General features: G+C 38.7%; 5 protein-coding genes across 7 annotated transcripts; 1 reads left to right on the forward strand and 4 right to left on the reverse strand.

Annotated features, from left to right (window-relative positions):
* Nucleotides 1–361: 361 nt before the first annotated feature.
* LOC130700474 (uncharacterized) lies at nucleotides 362–2,264 on the reverse strand. The gene is made up of 3 exons (XM_057522526.2): nucleotides 2,120–2,264; nucleotides 1,904–1,998; nucleotides 362–1,849 (listed from the first exon to the last, which is right to left on the reverse strand). Exons 1-3 carry the CDS (start codon nucleotides 2,193–2,195, stop codon nucleotides 800–802), a joined length of 1,221 nt encoding a protein of 406 aa, XP_057378509.1. The 5' UTR covers nucleotides 2,196–2,264; the 3' UTR covers nucleotides 362–799.
* Nucleotides 2,265–2,735: 471 nt separating this feature from the next.
* On the reverse strand, nucleotides 2,736–4,580 carry LOC130700480 (uncharacterized). 2 transcript variants are annotated; one of them, XM_057522530.2, is made up of 5 exons: nucleotides 4,359–4,580; nucleotides 3,887–4,082; nucleotides 3,655–3,769; nucleotides 3,345–3,503; nucleotides 2,736–3,281 (listed from the first exon to the last, which is right to left on the reverse strand). In XM_057522530.2, the coding sequence occupies exons 3-5, from the start codon at nucleotides 3,702–3,704 to the stop codon at nucleotides 2,870–2,872; spliced, it is 621 nt and encodes a 206-aa protein (XP_057378513.1). In that variant the 5' UTR covers nucleotides 3,705–3,769; nucleotides 3,887–4,082; nucleotides 4,359–4,580; the 3' UTR covers nucleotides 2,736–2,869. The 2 variants fall into 2 exon arrangements, with proteins under 2 accessions (XP_057378513.1, XP_057378516.2); XM_057522533.2 differs by lacking the exons at nucleotides 3,887–4,082; nucleotides 4,359–4,580 and having other exon boundaries at nucleotides 3,345–3,756.
* Nucleotides 4,581–5,849: 1,269 nt separating this feature from the next.
* On the reverse strand, nucleotides 5,850–8,664 carry LOC130700476 (mucin-3B-like). 2 transcript variants are annotated; one of them, XM_059496469.1, is made up of 4 exons: nucleotides 7,569–8,664; nucleotides 7,359–7,434; nucleotides 6,827–7,064; nucleotides 5,850–6,752 (listed from the first exon to the last, which is right to left on the reverse strand). In XM_059496469.1, the coding sequence occupies exons 3-4, from the start codon at nucleotides 6,892–6,894 to the stop codon at nucleotides 6,053–6,055; spliced, it is 768 nt and encodes a 255-aa protein (XP_059352452.1). In that variant the 5' UTR covers nucleotides 6,895–7,064; nucleotides 7,359–7,434; nucleotides 7,569–8,664; the 3' UTR covers nucleotides 5,850–6,052. The 2 variants fall into 2 exon arrangements, with proteins under 2 accessions (XP_059352452.1, XP_059352451.1); XM_059496468.1 differs by lacking the exons at nucleotides 7,359–7,434; nucleotides 7,569–8,664 and having other exon boundaries at nucleotides 5,857–6,752; nucleotides 6,827–7,165.
* Nucleotides 8,665–9,010: 346 nt separating this feature from the next.
* On the reverse strand, nucleotides 9,011–9,834 carry LOC130700492 (uncharacterized). The gene is made up of 2 exons (XM_057522545.2): nucleotides 9,534–9,834; nucleotides 9,011–9,461 (listed from the first exon to the last, which is right to left on the reverse strand). Exons 1-2 carry the CDS (start codon nucleotides 9,785–9,787, stop codon nucleotides 9,026–9,028), a joined length of 690 nt encoding a protein of 229 aa, XP_057378528.1. The 5' UTR covers nucleotides 9,788–9,834; the 3' UTR covers nucleotides 9,011–9,025.
* Nucleotides 9,835–12,269: 2,435 nt separating this feature from the next.
* LOC130700375 (uncharacterized) lies at nucleotides 12,270–13,112 on the forward strand. The gene is made up of 2 exons (XM_057522421.2): nucleotides 12,270–12,594; nucleotides 12,666–13,112. Exons 1-2 carry the CDS (start codon nucleotides 12,341–12,343, stop codon nucleotides 12,997–12,999), a joined length of 588 nt encoding a protein of 195 aa, XP_057378404.1. The 5' UTR covers nucleotides 12,270–12,340; the 3' UTR covers nucleotides 13,000–13,112.
* The last annotated feature ends 2,867 nt before the right edge of the window (nucleotides 13,113–15,979 follow it).

The following is a 15,979-nucleotide window of genomic DNA, read 5'->3' on the forward strand; positions in this document are numbered from 1 at the left end:
GAAACCTGAAAAAATATTTCCAAAGGATTGTCATTTTTTTTTAAGATTCTAGAACAAGCAGAAAATTCCATGCCAAAACAATAAGAATAAAACAAGATCCTCTTCACCTACCGCGTTTGCGGTTTGTCGTTGGTTCAACTGATAACATACAAAACTGGAAATGTATGAATATTGCAGCGATTTGACGTTTGACAAATAAAAAAAACGGGCATTGTGCTATTCATGGCATTGTGCTATTCATAATTTTTGAAATAGTCGAATGACGGAGAGAATTGATAAGTTTTTACCAAAGAAAAAATGGCGTAACCGTTATTCACGCAATGCCGTAGATAAAGCAAATGCCAATTCCCGTTCCCTTCACTTGTGTTTACTTATGATTTATATTTTACCAAGAGCTGTGCGGCATTTTAATTTCAGCAAGCGAAACCGGTAACTGAATAGTGGTTAACACGTCGAGTCACGTCGAGTTTCTTTTACTGACAATCAACTTTGAAACGAAGCGAATAACATTTAACTGAAACTGGACTTTAGGGTTACACAGTGATTCATCCATTATCTTTTCATCGTGTCAAAACCTTGCAAGGTGACGTGCGAGGGATTGAGAATCGTGTGCAAAACTGGTCTAACTAGTATGTAGTTAAACTGAATGTCCAGGAATACAAGTTGACTACCAAAGAACAAGTGCAAAAAGGTAAGCAATAAGAAATGTGCTTTTATTGCTAGTTTGAGGTTGTGCTAGTTGTAGGCTAATGGAATAGAAGGTAGTAGAAAGTGTTGGGTAAATGAACCGAAAATCTGCTTAAACCAATAAACCGATGCTTCCCAAATTAGGTGCGTGCGGAACAACATTGTGCAAGGCAGCTGCGGTGCAGCAAAACATATAACCTTTAGGGATATCGAAGCGGTTGGTCCAGGACATCCATCCGATCTGACTGCAAACATCCGAGCAGAAGACATCGGCACCGGAAACGCTAGACAGATGCGGGTTGTTGATGCCAATAAAAGCGGTGGCTTTGTTTGTTGCCGGATTGTGAACAACCTTCCAGTAGTATTTGGGGGCCGGAATGACGTTGTTGTTGTTGGCGTCTTTGGCGAGGTAAATGGGTTTCTGTACTCCGTTAACATTGGCCAGCGTCAGAACTTCGTAAGTGCCCGTGTATACCACCAGATCAATGTTACGACTAATGGCTAGATTTCTAGTTTCAGATTCCAGGGCCTTCCAGTTGCCGTTGTTAAAGGATTGCCACTGCGGCGCAGCATTGATGTAATAGTAAGTAGCATCCTGGCTTCCGGCATCAATAAAGTCCGCATCGGGAGCCAAATGGCCACGGGCGAAGTAGTAACTTTTACTGACGTCAATGTACTGGGCTCCCAAAGTGCTGGATCCCACGATGTCAGATACGGTGATCAACTGGCCATCCTGACTGTACGCCGTATCAACATCAACTCCAGTGTAGTAATTTCCTTTACGGAAAGAAGGACGTTCGTTTTGCTTGTCGTCGGCAGCCACATTGGCTCCGTAGATCGTGTCGATCGCGTACAATGTATTGTCATTTGATTCAACGTGACAGATCGTTATTTGATTGATGAATGTTGTGCTTACTTGCCAACCGATCTCGATCTTTGTTCCAGTACTGGAACATGTCCCCGTTTCCTTGATAGTCTCTTTCACGACGGAATTACAGCCTAGTGAACCGTAACCCAAATTCTGCGTGCCAACCTGGAGTAATGTACCAGACGTTGCGCATTTTCCAGAGTTGAACTGAACGCCGGTGGCTGTCAGAGCATTACCCGAGCCTTCACAAGCCACTGTAACGACTTGATTGGCTGCCAAAGTGATTGTTCGAACCTATAAAATGAAAATTAATAGTTTTACTTAGTTCATTTGGCTAACATCAAATACCCCATTCTGAAGAGTGGGTTGAACGATTTGGTCGGAGCTGTCCACCAGATGAGATGGATATGTGGGCGAAGATGTATCCAGGTTAAACGTGCATGCTGTTATGAAATAAAGAAAATTATAAATGGCAAAATTAAGAAGCTTTTCAAATGCATTCAGGAATGGTAGTAACATTAAAAAGTAGTGCATTAGTACATATTTAATTTAGTTGGTATTCACCTGCGGAAGCTGGATCAGTGATCAACAATGCCAGCGAAATAATCACTAACATTCTTCTGGTAAACGCCATTTGCATTACAGGATCTTTCTTGCTGTCCACTTCTTCTCCAGTTGCTCCTAGGTAGCCTTGTGATCTAAATTTGCTAGCAATACCTTAGTTTTATAGAGTAAAACTAGCATATTTCGGCTTTCTTTTGAAAAACAGGACGCCCAAGTTATCGCGGGTGAACAAACACGAAGTTATTGCATGATGAAAACAGCTTAGCTATGGAAATACCTGTGCTGATCCATTCGTCAATATTATTATCGGGTCACTGTACTCCACGACCGACTAAGCTAAAAGCTTAAATAGCAACTGATAACGTGAATCAGGCATACAGAGCAGACGTCACCATCATATCTTTTGATTGTTTTAGTGAATTCTAAAACTTCTTGCTACACACTGTAGCCGTGAAGTGCATAATTCGAACACTATTAGATGCACATCTGCCACGAATCTGGTTAAACAAAAATTAAACTGGGAATCCATCCAGGCGGAATACCAAAACTTGAAAGAAACTGAATCAGTTTGTTAAATACCATTTAGATTTCCTACAATCCACAAAATTATAATAAATAAATAATAAGTAATAAATAAGAATACCCGAATCAAAGGCTGGACTCAAAACAAATCACATAGGGAGAATGACAATGAAAGTCCAGCACTACGTCAAGATGAGAATCGCGAAACGATTGCACTTTCTGCGTTCACTAATCTCTGAAGAAATATTGTGGATAATTCGTAGTTGGATTTTCAGTTGTTTCCGGCTTCTCCCATATCACAACAGTATCATTAGTACTGTCATTGGGGCCATCAGACGGAGGACAAGAAACATAAGGGAAGGCTGATGGAGTGCAACCTAACACAGTCAACGATCTATACCCGGTGGATATGGTCTTCGTTAAAGTAAAGGTAGCCGTTAGTGTCGTTATCTCTTCAACAATTAATCCCAAACATGAAAGGAACTGCCTCAGATCGATGGTTGCCTGCCCGCAATCACCAACGGCGATGTGATTACCGAGACCTCTCAATTGTCGGATGAGAGAAGTGGAATCGTCAAAGGAACTGTCAATGGAGCTGAAACCGACTGGCGATAGTTGTGGAGCAGTAGTAATTTCAATCCTATTTTTAAAAAATTCACAGAATTCAAATGCTGTAAAATTATTGAATTCAGGTGTTGATTACCCAGTTAAACTCGATGGTGAAATTTCGGAGTAGACGAAATGAGGCCTCTCTTGTATTCCACGCCTTCGACGGCATACCGTAACAGCGCCGGCCGTTGTGTAACAAGGCGTAGGTTTTATCTTTGTTGAAGTGTGGATGTCGAAGGCATACGATGTCACACTGGTAAGTGGCCCATCGTGAAGATTGATGTTGGCCATGATGGAAGAGAGGAAAAAAAATAAAAGTACAATCACTCCGCTGTACATTTTGACATAGACTCAACTGAACGGGCAAGAGTTTGCAAATCAATAACGTTGCAACATAGACATACCGTTGTCTTTTATACTGCGAAGTAGAGTGAAGGAATCTTTTTTTTTGCATTGTGTTAGCTTATGCAAAAGTGTGATTTTCTTGGTCAGTTTGATCAACTTATAAGGTCATGCGAACTGTAAAAAAAAAACCATGTTTCATCAATATCAACAAAACCGGACTGACAGCAAAAGAACAACGACCTTTAAAATATGTAATATTCTTTAAAGGCCTTCTATTTTCAGTTTTTTTACCTTCTGGAGTTCTCGCATCGCGATTGAACATCGTCGTTCCTTACTCAGGTGGTTGTTTTAAGTCGACCTCAGCAAGATCCAGACACCTGCCATTAAAAGATGCCATTCCATGTTTGCAAATCCTTGAAGACAACAGTTTTTGTGCCACGAAATTAACGACGATGCCAATCGCAAACCAGCTGAAGAAAATGAATCTCTAAAGAAAAATACAAGTACATGAAAAAGCACACATAAATTTCAGCTCTTATGGATGACGTATCGTATTTAGCATAACAAAAAGAACAATGCGACGCACGAAATATTATACTCAAAAGACAACCAATGGTACAACCCTAACCTGGTCCGTCAGCTTCAACGACCAATTGTCTTTTCTACTCGTCGTTTCCGCCGGCGCCAAAATAAAAGTGCCAAGTGCGGTGACGTACATTTGAAACATGGTTATTGAACTGTGCGACAAAGCAAAATAACACACCTGGTGTTGGCAAGTTTGATTCTTCAAGGTCTTTTCGTACAAGCCATAGTTGTGCAATACTGAATAACGAGTAGGGCATGAATTATTGAAAAGAAGGCAAACGCATTATTCTGGCATAAATTTCACGTAAATTTTTGTCAATCTCGGAATTAAAGTTAAATCATACTTAAAGCAAAAAAGGGTTTTATTCTACTGCCCCCGATGAGACACCACGAGAACACAATGGAAACACCACGACACACGTGCCTTTGCAGTTAGCAGACTGAATTTTACTAAGAATATCTTGAAATGAACTAAGCGTTGCCACATTTTAAAAAAAATTATTGCTGCACGAATAGCTGTATCATCAATGACATCTACGACGATCTAAACGACTATGACTGTCTTGAAAACGTCAGTTTTACTTTTTAATTGCGTTAGGTCATTAGCTAAGGATGGGCAACCAAAAAGAAAAATGGTCGAACTTTTCATCTAAATGGCTAAAGGACATGTTACGCACCCATCCTTCTCTCAGGTTTTCCACGTGGAGAGTTAGTCTGCTAACCCTCTCTGTCTTTTTTTTTGTGTAATTTTCATTTAATGTTGTACTTTGGTGTATCTTATATGCAAATAATTGTGACACTAGAAAAGGAAGAAACAGCTAATACGAATGCACAAATAATTCGAAATTAGATTTTAATTCAGCAAGTCCCGTTACATGGCGAAAGGGCAGATGTTCTTGTCCTCAGCTGAAAACTGCTTGATTGATTTTGGGTATTAGCCAACGCGTGAAAAATATACCTGTTTGAAAATCAGTGAGAGACATTGGAGTAACCTGTAGAAGACATTCACAACTCTGATTTTGATAACCAGGCATAACAAAATTCTCCTGAATAGAATGTCATGTAAAAACCTGATCACGCCGTATGCATCCTTCTGGTTTGACGTCTACGATCATGGTTGAGATGTCTGTGGTTAAAGAAATCCGAACGAGAAGAAAACTTTGAATTTTTGGATTATTGCGTGTTTATTATTTAATTCGAATTATTTTGTTCACGAATTCTAGCTAACTTACGATACCAAATATTGTGTAGTGCATTCTCACGCGAAGTTCCACGAAACAAAACCTGTTTTTTCTTACCATCATTGTCATCATGAAAATGACTTCTGATGTACTGCCCTTCTGTATCTTTGCGTTTCCATTTAGCTTGATTTCATTTCTGTTAATTTGCGCCACATTTGGAAGCACTGACCTTGTCCAATGTCAAGTTTTTAACAAATGAACGACCAAACAGGTTCATAACCCGTGCAGGTATCATGAATGTTCTTGCGATTTTACGTTAGTTGTATCAGCATCATTCCAGCTAGAGTTTATATAATTCATTTATCCTTAGCTTCAACTCCAAAGTGTATGTTACTTTAACTTCGTTGCGAAGTTGAAATTGTTTATGTAAAAAATAAATAAATAATAACATGGATTAATAATTCGATGAATCACTCTGAAGAGACCGTTTAATATTAATGTAGTATACAGATAGAGAAAAATGGAAATAACAAGCACAGCTTAAATTATTGAGGAAAGAATCGATAAATTAAGTTAAAAATTTTATCGAAATCACTTATGACAGGCAATAATGTTCGAGGCCGAGTTTTTCAGTTTCAATTGGTGATCCGAGAAATCCTATGTCGTGATTTTCAAGCTTCATCACGAAGAATTAAGGTGGAGTTACCATGGTGGTCGAGTCAGTGGAAGAAGTGAATGGGTCATCTGTTGTAGTTGTTTCCGCTGTTGTAATTGTCTCAGCTGTTGTAGTTGTCTCAGCTGTTGTAGTTGTCTCAGCTGTTGTAGTTGTCTCAGCTGTTGTAGTTGTCTCAGCTGTTGTAGTTGTCTCAGCTGTTGTAGTTGTCTCAGCTGTTGTAGTTGTCTCAGCTGTTGTAGTTGTCTCAGCTGTTGTAGTTGTCGCCGCGGTTGTAGTTGTCTCCAAGATTGTAGTCGTCTCCCCGGGTGAAGGGGTGTTTGTGCTAGTGCTAGTAATACCAGGAAAATCAGTAAGGAAAGGCAAAGAGGAAGTAGTGGTGAAACTAGGTGTTGCACCACAAGAAACATAGGGGAAACGTGTCGGTAAACAACCAGCGATGGTCATTCTGGTGTAAACGGAGGACTTGGTTACGGTTTCCGTAAAAGTGGCCGTCAATGTTGTAGTCTCTTGAATTGTCATGCCAAGACAGGACAGGAACTCGCTAAGGTTGACGGTGGATTTACCGCAATCACCGACTATGATTTTGTTGCTATAGCCCTTGGCAGCAATTTGTCGGAAAATGTTCTGAGATTTGACGAACGTATCATCGAAAGAGCTGGACACTCTCTCCGGATAATAGCGATGCAAAGAACGAGGCATAGCAGTAGGTTGAATTCTACAGCAATAAAAAATGATTTACAATTCAATTTTAAATTGTTTTAAAAATTAAAAAAAAAATCAAATCGTTACTTGACAACAGCTGATGGTGCAATCTCTGGATTGTCGTGCGACTCTATGACTTCGGGTTTCTCATCCATGCCGCGCTTTCTTCGACATTGCGACACTACGCCGGATGTAATGTAGCAAGTCAATTTCTCCGGAACTGTTATAGTGGCTACTTCAAAGGTGAAAGATGTCTCTGCAGGAAATAGTGGCCCGTCATGTAGATTGAGACTAGCCCAGGCAGAGGACAGCAAACCAGCCAAAGCTAAAAGCATAAACATTTTTAACATCTTAGAGAAAAAAAGAGGATTCAATTTTATGCGACTCAATTGGCGAAGAGTCTGAGGGACACAGTGATTGGATTCGCACCAACGGTTCTCTTTTATATGCGTTAAAATCACGTTCGTGATTCGCTTCCTCGTTCAAACGGTACTTTTGTTTTTTGGTTAGCGAGGAGCGAAACTTAACACGAACTCGCTCATTTAGTTTTTTTTTTTTGGTAACGTCAAAAAAAGAAATCAGCAAAACGCTTTAAAGGGAAAAAACCCGTTGTACATACCACCATGCTTTTATGTAGTGTCAACCAGTCCTGCAACAAAACAAAAGCATTCCGGTTCTTGTAATCTGGTGACGATCTAAAGACACGAACACAGAAAATAACTTTGTCACTTTGAGCATAAAATATTGAATTTTGCTGCTTGCCAATATTTGAAATTGACGTTTGCTGTTTCGAAATAAACTTTTTAATTCCTTAAAAAAATATTTTTACCTATTTATGTATGGGTAGAAATTGGGCTGTAATCGTAAAATAATTGGAAATATTTCAAATTTTCACGGTGACAGCTTCCTTGTCAGGTGATTCTGGTTTTAGGGCGTCTTCTATTGACGATGTGTTTGACCGGAGACATGAGACATACTAGAATATGTGTGCTATGCAAATTGAACAGCATTCATTTATCGATCGACTCAAAATGGTGAAATAGGTTGGGATGATGAACGCTTCGTCACCACAGCGGTTAGTTTTGCTAATACAAAAACTTGAATCCCGCACGAGATACCAGTTCATCACATGCGGACTCGTTAAACTCATTTTGCATTCTGTACATAAGAATTTGCTTCATACCAATTTTGGTAACCACATTATTGCAGTAAACAAAAAAAAAGGAATGGATGTATCAGCATGCAACAGGGTATTCCACGTGGGTCGATGTTTCTGTTTTTAATGTGGTCCAGCAGTGGCAATTCGCTTCGGTCGTCTTTCCAAATTCAACTTGCTGGTCGTTGACCGACGTGCTGATTATTTTAATCGGCTTGTAATGGGCATCCCACCACTCACGAACTAATGGAAACTAAAGCCATCGCGTTAATGGGGAAACGAAGTTTTAAATCAATTACATGAAATGTGTTTTCTGGTTTGTAAAACTCGTGCAAGATACTTGTCTTAATTTAGGTACTGGAATTGGTTGGACGGTTGCCAATGGTCTTACCATTAGTTGTTTGCAAAATAATCACCAGTTTCTTCTTTTTTTTTTAAATATAACTATTGCTTCGATTTGGGTGGGGGAGCTTTAGGACATTGCATTTCAATTGTATGCAAATTCACTGTGAATACCAGATTAAAATGAGCACGCCATTATTCCCAATTTCGCCACTTTACTGATGGTGATAATGCACGTCCACATAAAGAAGAAAACTTAACATGTAGGAGATAACGGGGTACGAGATTCCTTTTGCATTGCCGGTATGCCTGATAAGGTGTTGATCACTGAGAGAACTGGAAAGAGACGCACGAGTTCACTACTTATTTTAATCTGAATTTTCTTCTAGATTCCTCATACATTTTGAGTTGTAGCTTAAAATAACTGGAAACACCCATGACCCTTCAGTACAAAGGCAGGATGAGCAGACACTTCGAAACAACTTCAATACAACATTGTCATATTGCTGACATTTATCTTATAAAATAATATATCGATATATTTCAATGACAACTTGACAAAATAAAAGCTCATATTTTGCAGGTACCATTTATTTAGTTTTGCTCTTGTTCCAATTGAACAGATATAAAAATGCGTTAAACACAGAAAGCAATATCAATTATTCCATCGCTCAGCGGGAATTATTATTTTAATAATTTAGTTAGCAAAAGAAAAGTTCATGATCTAAAGGAAGAAATGGAACAACAAAATATTTTTCAGACAGTTTAGGTCTTGGCTATCTCTTTTCTTAGACACGGACCCTGGGTTTGAATGGCCTTTTAGGCAAATCGGTGATATTGGGAAAGCTGGGCGGCATAGCTGGTTTTAAATCTGTAACTGTTGCTGCAACAGATGCTGGACAATAAACGTAAGGGAAACCTGCTGGAGTGCAACCCAAGACAGTCATTATAGTGTAACCACTAGTCGAGATTGTGGTTTCCGTAAAGGTGCCCGTCAATGTTGTCGTTTCCTGGACAGTCAAACCCAAACAGGAAAGGAACTGGCTGAGATTGACGGTGGATTGGCCGCAATTGCCAACCGTGATGAGATTGCCGGGGTTGGCTGCCAGCTGACGGAAAAGGTTCTGCGTGTTAACATAGGAATCGTCAAACGAACTCACAACATTTTTTCCCTTAAAAATGCCCAGTGAATTAATTGTCTGGGGAACGCTCGTCGTTTCTATCCTGAATCCGTCAAATAATAAAAATAAATTAGAAAAATTCTTTGTATTTAAGTTATTATGAAAAATGATTTACGGGAGAACGGCCGATGGTGCAACTTCCAGATCGTCATCGAATTGAATAATTGAGGGTCTCTCTTCCATGCCACGCTTGCGTCGGCATTGAGAAACAAGGCCGGATGTAATGTAGCAAGTCTCAGGCTTGAACAGTATTGTACTTGCCACCTCAAAGGTGAAAGCTGTTGCTGGGGGAAGCAGCGGTCCTTCGTGAAGATTGATACTTGCCCAGGTCGAAGACAATAGGCCAGCCAAGAATAAGTATGCAAACATCTTGAGAAAGCTTCTAAGGACGACTTGTTGAATCTCGAAGAGTCCGAATGACACAGCTTGGTACACGTCTCACTGCTCTATTTATATGCGATGGCAATTCCATCCAACATTTCCGCGTTCTATTTGTACAAGAACATTGTTAGATAGAAATAAAAAGATAAACAGATTCAAAGCTTACCTACTTTTTTTGGTTCCAAAAATTAAATTCTGCAAGATCTTGTCTTGCAGAAAAAACCAGTTGGATGTCCTGCGTGTCGTCTAATATAAACCGCCAGTTTTGTGTACGATGGATTACGATCTGAGGGCGACAGGGAAAAATTGTTACCACCTGCATGGGGAAGCAAAACCAATATTATTTTTTGTCTCGTCTAATAAAATTTGGCATTGTTTTTTTTTTTTTTTGTTGGTGGATGGCCCCGTATCGCACGATCACTGTTGCTTCACTTGCAATTGCGATTTTTCTGGCTCGTCTAATATCATAAAGTGTCATCAGTAATACACCAAGGGCGAATAACCTGATGATCAATCTTGTCAAAATTTTTTGTATCTGAGCTGAAAGATTCGCCGAAGCCAATATTTTGCAAGTTGCGTGACAACCAAAAGGACAAATGCAAATACGCAAAGGACATAGCAGAATGACGCCGAACTCATTTGACTTGTCTCGCACCAAAAATGCACGCTATCCGATCAGTTTGGTCAACGTCACGCCTTTTCTTTTGGATCTGTCGAGCACTAACGGAACCTTTATCCAGTTGTCGCCTGTATACAGATTTTCGTATGATCTAATTCACGCAAAACGAAACTTTTGAAAAGCAGCACATATCAGCGCAAACCTGGATTGCCATTTATGTATAAGTGGGAAATATAATCACGACCCAAAACCAAATAAATTATTTGCTGGAAAGAAGTCTCAGCAGCGGAGATGTCAGTGCTCGGTTTCGTGAGATGTAGGCTTCGATTAAAGGATACAAAATAGGGATGAAATATTTTGATCAAACCAACCCGCCTAGATAATTTCTTGTTTGCTAAATTGAGGCTAAGATCGGGTCAAACCGTTTTTCTTGTGACATTGAACATTTTTTGGCGTAAAAAAAAAGACTTTGTAACGATCTGGGGGTTCAAGAAATGTGTTGACAGCATTCATCATGTGGTCGATAGTTGAAAAAAAAACCTGTTTCCTTCGCAACGCTAACTGAAAATACATGAAAGCTTGCCATTCTTGTCAACGTATGGCTGACAGGAAGGCATTTATATTGCAACGTGTCAAGTTAGCACAACGTAACCGACATGGAAAAATCAAACGTCCAATCCTACGGCTGTTCTACGGAAATAGTCGCAATACTCGAATATATCATATACCTCAATTTTGAAGGCAGTTTGACAAGGAGAAAGGTAGAAGGACTCCTTGAAAAAAGAAACCGTTATCTCTTATTTGATTATACGGGTATTTGAAAACATGAACTCTAAGGTATAAACTTGTGTTCGACTTTTGGTCAATTCATTTTTTTTTGCACTTTGATTTTGAATTTTATAGCATTTACGTTGCCTGTATCTTAGGCTACGACAGTTTCACCCGTAAAACAAAAACAGGTAGGCTCATGTAAAAATTCCTGTCAATACCGTTGGCATCGAAATTTCGTCGAACTGGCTTCACGCCATTTTTACTTGTATCTGAAATCAAACACGATATGGAATGAATTTAGCTCGTCACATAGGAGACACGAAACGAGAATGGTTCTACCAATTTGGCGTTCCAAACAACATTTATGTTTGGAATGTCAAATTCTTTTGGTTGAGTTAGAACGAGAAAATGTGGGACATGTCAACTTAAAGGAAGTATGAGAATTTAAGCGGCACGCGTTGATTGCAACCGAATATTTCAGTCTCAACGTACGTGTTCTTTTCGAATTCCCCCATATGATTTGACAGTTCATGCTGCAGAGATGAGCCATCAGTCAATTGCCATCACTCGAATATGAGACTCGTCAAATATGTTTATGTTTAATCACTACAATTGATGAATTTCTAATCAAACATCATACCTTTAAGCACTGAGTAAATCTTGATGTGATGAGTGGCTCTGGTAATCAATTTCCCCTTATCACTTTGCATCCAGTGGCAGATCTTTTACTTTTCCCAGTATTTTTAGAGTGCAGCCAAAGATGTGGACTTGATTTTAACTGCAAGGTGAAAAGAATCAGGACAAGCAGACGACAATAAAAAAATTCTTTGGACAAAGAACAACAAGAAAATCAATTTTATGAACAGAAAAAAGAAGAACGACAAAATGTTCTCAGATCGATGACTTCAGATGATTGTAAAACCGGAATTCCTTTATTTTTTTTTTTTTGTCAACCAGTTCTTTTTACACTTGCAAAATAAAAGAATGCACATCGGGTGGCTCATCACCTTGCCATATGCAGAACACATCCTGCTTGCATATAAAAGAGTGAGAAGACCTGCAGAAAAACATCGCCTCTTCAGTCAGTCTCGACTATTGTCCGGTTCAACTCGCTTCAGTCGATTATCCTCAAGTAAACTCTTTTTCTCACAATGTCTAATATCATTTTCGTATCTTTCTTGATTGTCTGCTGTGTATCGTCTGCTTGGGCAAGCCTCAATCTTCATGGAGCACCGCTTCTTGAGGGGCTGACTTCTTACACCATCGAGGTAAAGACAAGCCAAGTGACAAAGAAACATACTTGTTACATTACATCCGGCGTGGTTACCCAATGTCGGCGAAAACGTGGCATGGAAGAGAAAATCGAATATGGAGATTTCGAGATTCAACCATCAGCCGTCATTGGGTAAACAAATATTACTTCCTCTTTTGTACAACATAAAATTCCTTTCAAAATATTTTGTTATCGAAATGTAGAATTGAAGCCACTCCCGTTCCTCGTGCATTGAACCCGATGAATTTCTACAATTCTGAAAAGGTTATCGGCTCATTCGACGATTCGTATTTCAACTCTCAGAATATTTTCCGACAAATCGCTGCTAAGGGCCGTAGCAATAAGATCACAGTCGGTGATTGCGGCCAATCCACCGTCAATCTCAGCGAGTTCCTTTCTTGCTTGGGCATGACTGTTCAAGAGACCACAGTTTTGACGGCCACTTTTACAGAAATCGAAACCACGACTTCGGGAACCGCTACAATGACTGTCAAGGGTTGTACACCAGCAGGTTTCCCTTACACTTATTGCCCTTAAATAGAATGAATTCAGCTATAGCCAGGTTAATGCTTCCACATCCTGCATTTCGAATTCGTTAATGGTAAATGACTTGTGCAATTCCCTCCCGATTCCTGGTAATGGAAAAAATTACTTCAAGCCAACACCTTAAAGATTATTTTGGAAAGAATAATCTTTCTGGAGGATCATCTGCTGAACTTTGATAAGGTCTTGATATGTGTACTTTTCCATTGTTTTTTGTTACTTGTTATCTAAGTTATTTAGTACCTCCTTTCCCTGCCTTTTTAAAAATCAACTCCAATTTTTGCCTATCTAAAATATTTTCTTCTTCTGTTTCTATTATACGGACTTTTTCCACATCAATAAAAGATTCTTGCAGCAAAAACGTGTTTATTCCTAGCAATGTTTTTTATCCTATCATGTACAACTAGCTAAAATAATGGGGGAAAGTGAACTGAACCAATAAAACATTTTGTGGAAATGATATTCTTTGGGAAAAAGGATAGGTGTACACTTAGGTTTCTTCAATCTTTTAATAGTGATGCAAAAATATTACAATAAGCTTGTCAGCATCACTAATGCAACAGGAATAAAATAAATCAATATACCATTAAATTTATACCATCACCTGGAAAAACATTGAATCCAAGTAGCTTAATATCTGAACTAACGGTCCATAAAATAAACTGGGTGGAGTTTGCATCTACAATTTTACTGTCCCAAGAACTGGCATCCCTAGAGCATCATTCTGCCCTTTTGTTTCTGTTGTTGTTGCACAACAATTCCTAGATATTTCTATATATATATAGACTGATATTCATTCATATATATATATATGGACAGAAACAAACTAAAGTATGTAATCATATTTTTTTATTGATTACAAAGTTACCTGCAATCAAACAATGAATGAGAATCCCATCAAACGAATAGGGGAACTAGTTTAAGCAAAGACTAAATGAGGTGCTTGATAGCGTATCAAACATTCCGTCAGTTCCAAACTAATGAACTAAAAAAAAATAAATAAAAATAAGTGCATTCTTACGTTTGGGCAAACGATCACGATATGCCACAAGATTCGTCTTCCATCACATGGCAAAATAAATAGTATATCCCAGATTCCTGTGAGCCTAATATGACAGAAAAGAGTCAAGGTCCATCTAAAGAGATTGGGTGTTGTCAATCTGAAGTTAAAACTGCATGCAATCGGTTTTCCCCCGAATTTCATTCTCAGCTCAAAATTAATTCCCTCTGCAACACGAGTCCCATGTTATTTCAATAACATCAGCGACTCGAGTAGCAACAAAAACTTACAAAAGTTAAGGGCGTGTATGAATTACAAATTAAGTTCACAATCTTCTTTGACCTCTCATAGTTCATATACTATCGTAAGAGTTAAAATGAGATTCGATTGGTCAAATATGGATATGCCCAATCACTACAATTGATGAATTTCTAATCAAACATCATACCTCTATGCACTGAATGAATGTTGATGTGATGAGTGGCTCTCGTAATCAATTTCATCTTAGTACTTTGCATCCAGTGGCAGATTTTTTAATTTTTCCAGTTTTTTCAGAGTGCAGCCAAAGACGTGGACTTTATTTTAACTGCGAGATGAAAAGAATCAGTGTAAGCAGACAACGATATAAAATATTCTTTGGACAAAGAACAACAAGAAAATCAATTTTATGAAAAGAAAAAAGAAGAACGACAAAATGTTCTCAGATCGATGACTTCAGATGATTGTAAAACCATAGAACCTCAACAAGGTGACCCTTCGATATAACAACCGGTCAGTCAGCTAAAAAAAAACATTGCAATAAGTGCATTCTTACATTCGGGCAAACGATCAAGATTCACCACCATATTCGTCTTCCATCATAGGGCGGGGAAAAAATCGTACTTCCCAGATTTCTGTTGGCGTAATATGACAGAAAAGAGTCGATGCCAATCTAAAGAGACTTAGTGTTGTCAATATGAAGGTAAATCTGCATGAAATCGGTTTTCCCCGAATTTCATTCTCAGCTCAAAATTAATCCCTCTGCAACACGAGTCCCATGTTATTTCGATAACATCCGCGACTCGAGTAGCAACAAAAACTTACAAAAGTTAAGGGCGTGGATGAATTACAAATTAAATTCACAATCTTCTTTGACCTCTCATAGTTCATATACTATCGTAAGAGTTAAAATGAGATTCGATTGGTCAAATATGGATATGCCCAATCACTACAATTGATGAATTTCTAATCAAACATCATACCTCTATGCACTGAATGAATGTTGATGTGATGAGTGGCTCTCGTAATCAATTTCATCTTAGTACTTTGCATCCAGTGGCAGATTTTTTAATTTTTCCAGTTTTTTCAGAGTGCAGCCAAAGACGTGGACTTTATTTTAACTGCGAGATGAAAAGAATCAGTGCAGACAACGATATAAAATATTCTTTGGACAAAGAACAACAAGAAAATCAATTTTATGAAAAGAAAAAAGAAGAACGACAAAATGTTCTCAGATCGATGACTGATGATTGTAAAACCATAGAAAAAAGGTGAATATAACAACCGGTCATAAGCATTGCATTGTTACATTTGGGCAAACGATCAAGATTCACCACCATATTCGTCTTCCACCACAGAGCGGTAAAAATCGTATTTCCCAGATTCCTGTTAGCCTAATAAGACGGAAAAGAGCTAACGTCCATCTAAAGAGATTAAGTGTTGTCAATATGAAGTTAAAACTGCATGCAATCGGTTTTCCACCGAATTTCATTCTCAGCTCAAAATTAATGCCCTCTGCAACACGAGTCTCATGTTATCTCGATAACATTAGCGACTCGAGTAGCACCAAAAACTTACAAAAGTTGAGGGCGTGGACGAATTACAAATTCAGTTCACAACCTACCTTGACTTCTCGTAGTTGAGATACTATCGTATAAGAGTTCAAATGAGACTCGAAGGTCAAATATGGTTATGTTCAATCACTACAATTGATGA

Source organism: Daphnia carinata, chromosome 8 (genome assembly GCF_022539665.2).
Source record: "Daphnia carinata strain CSIRO-1 chromosome 8, CSIRO_AGI_Dcar_HiC_V3, whole genome shotgun sequence".
Classification (NCBI taxonomy): domain Eukaryota; kingdom Metazoa; phylum Arthropoda; class Branchiopoda; order Diplostraca; family Daphniidae; genus Daphnia; species Daphnia carinata.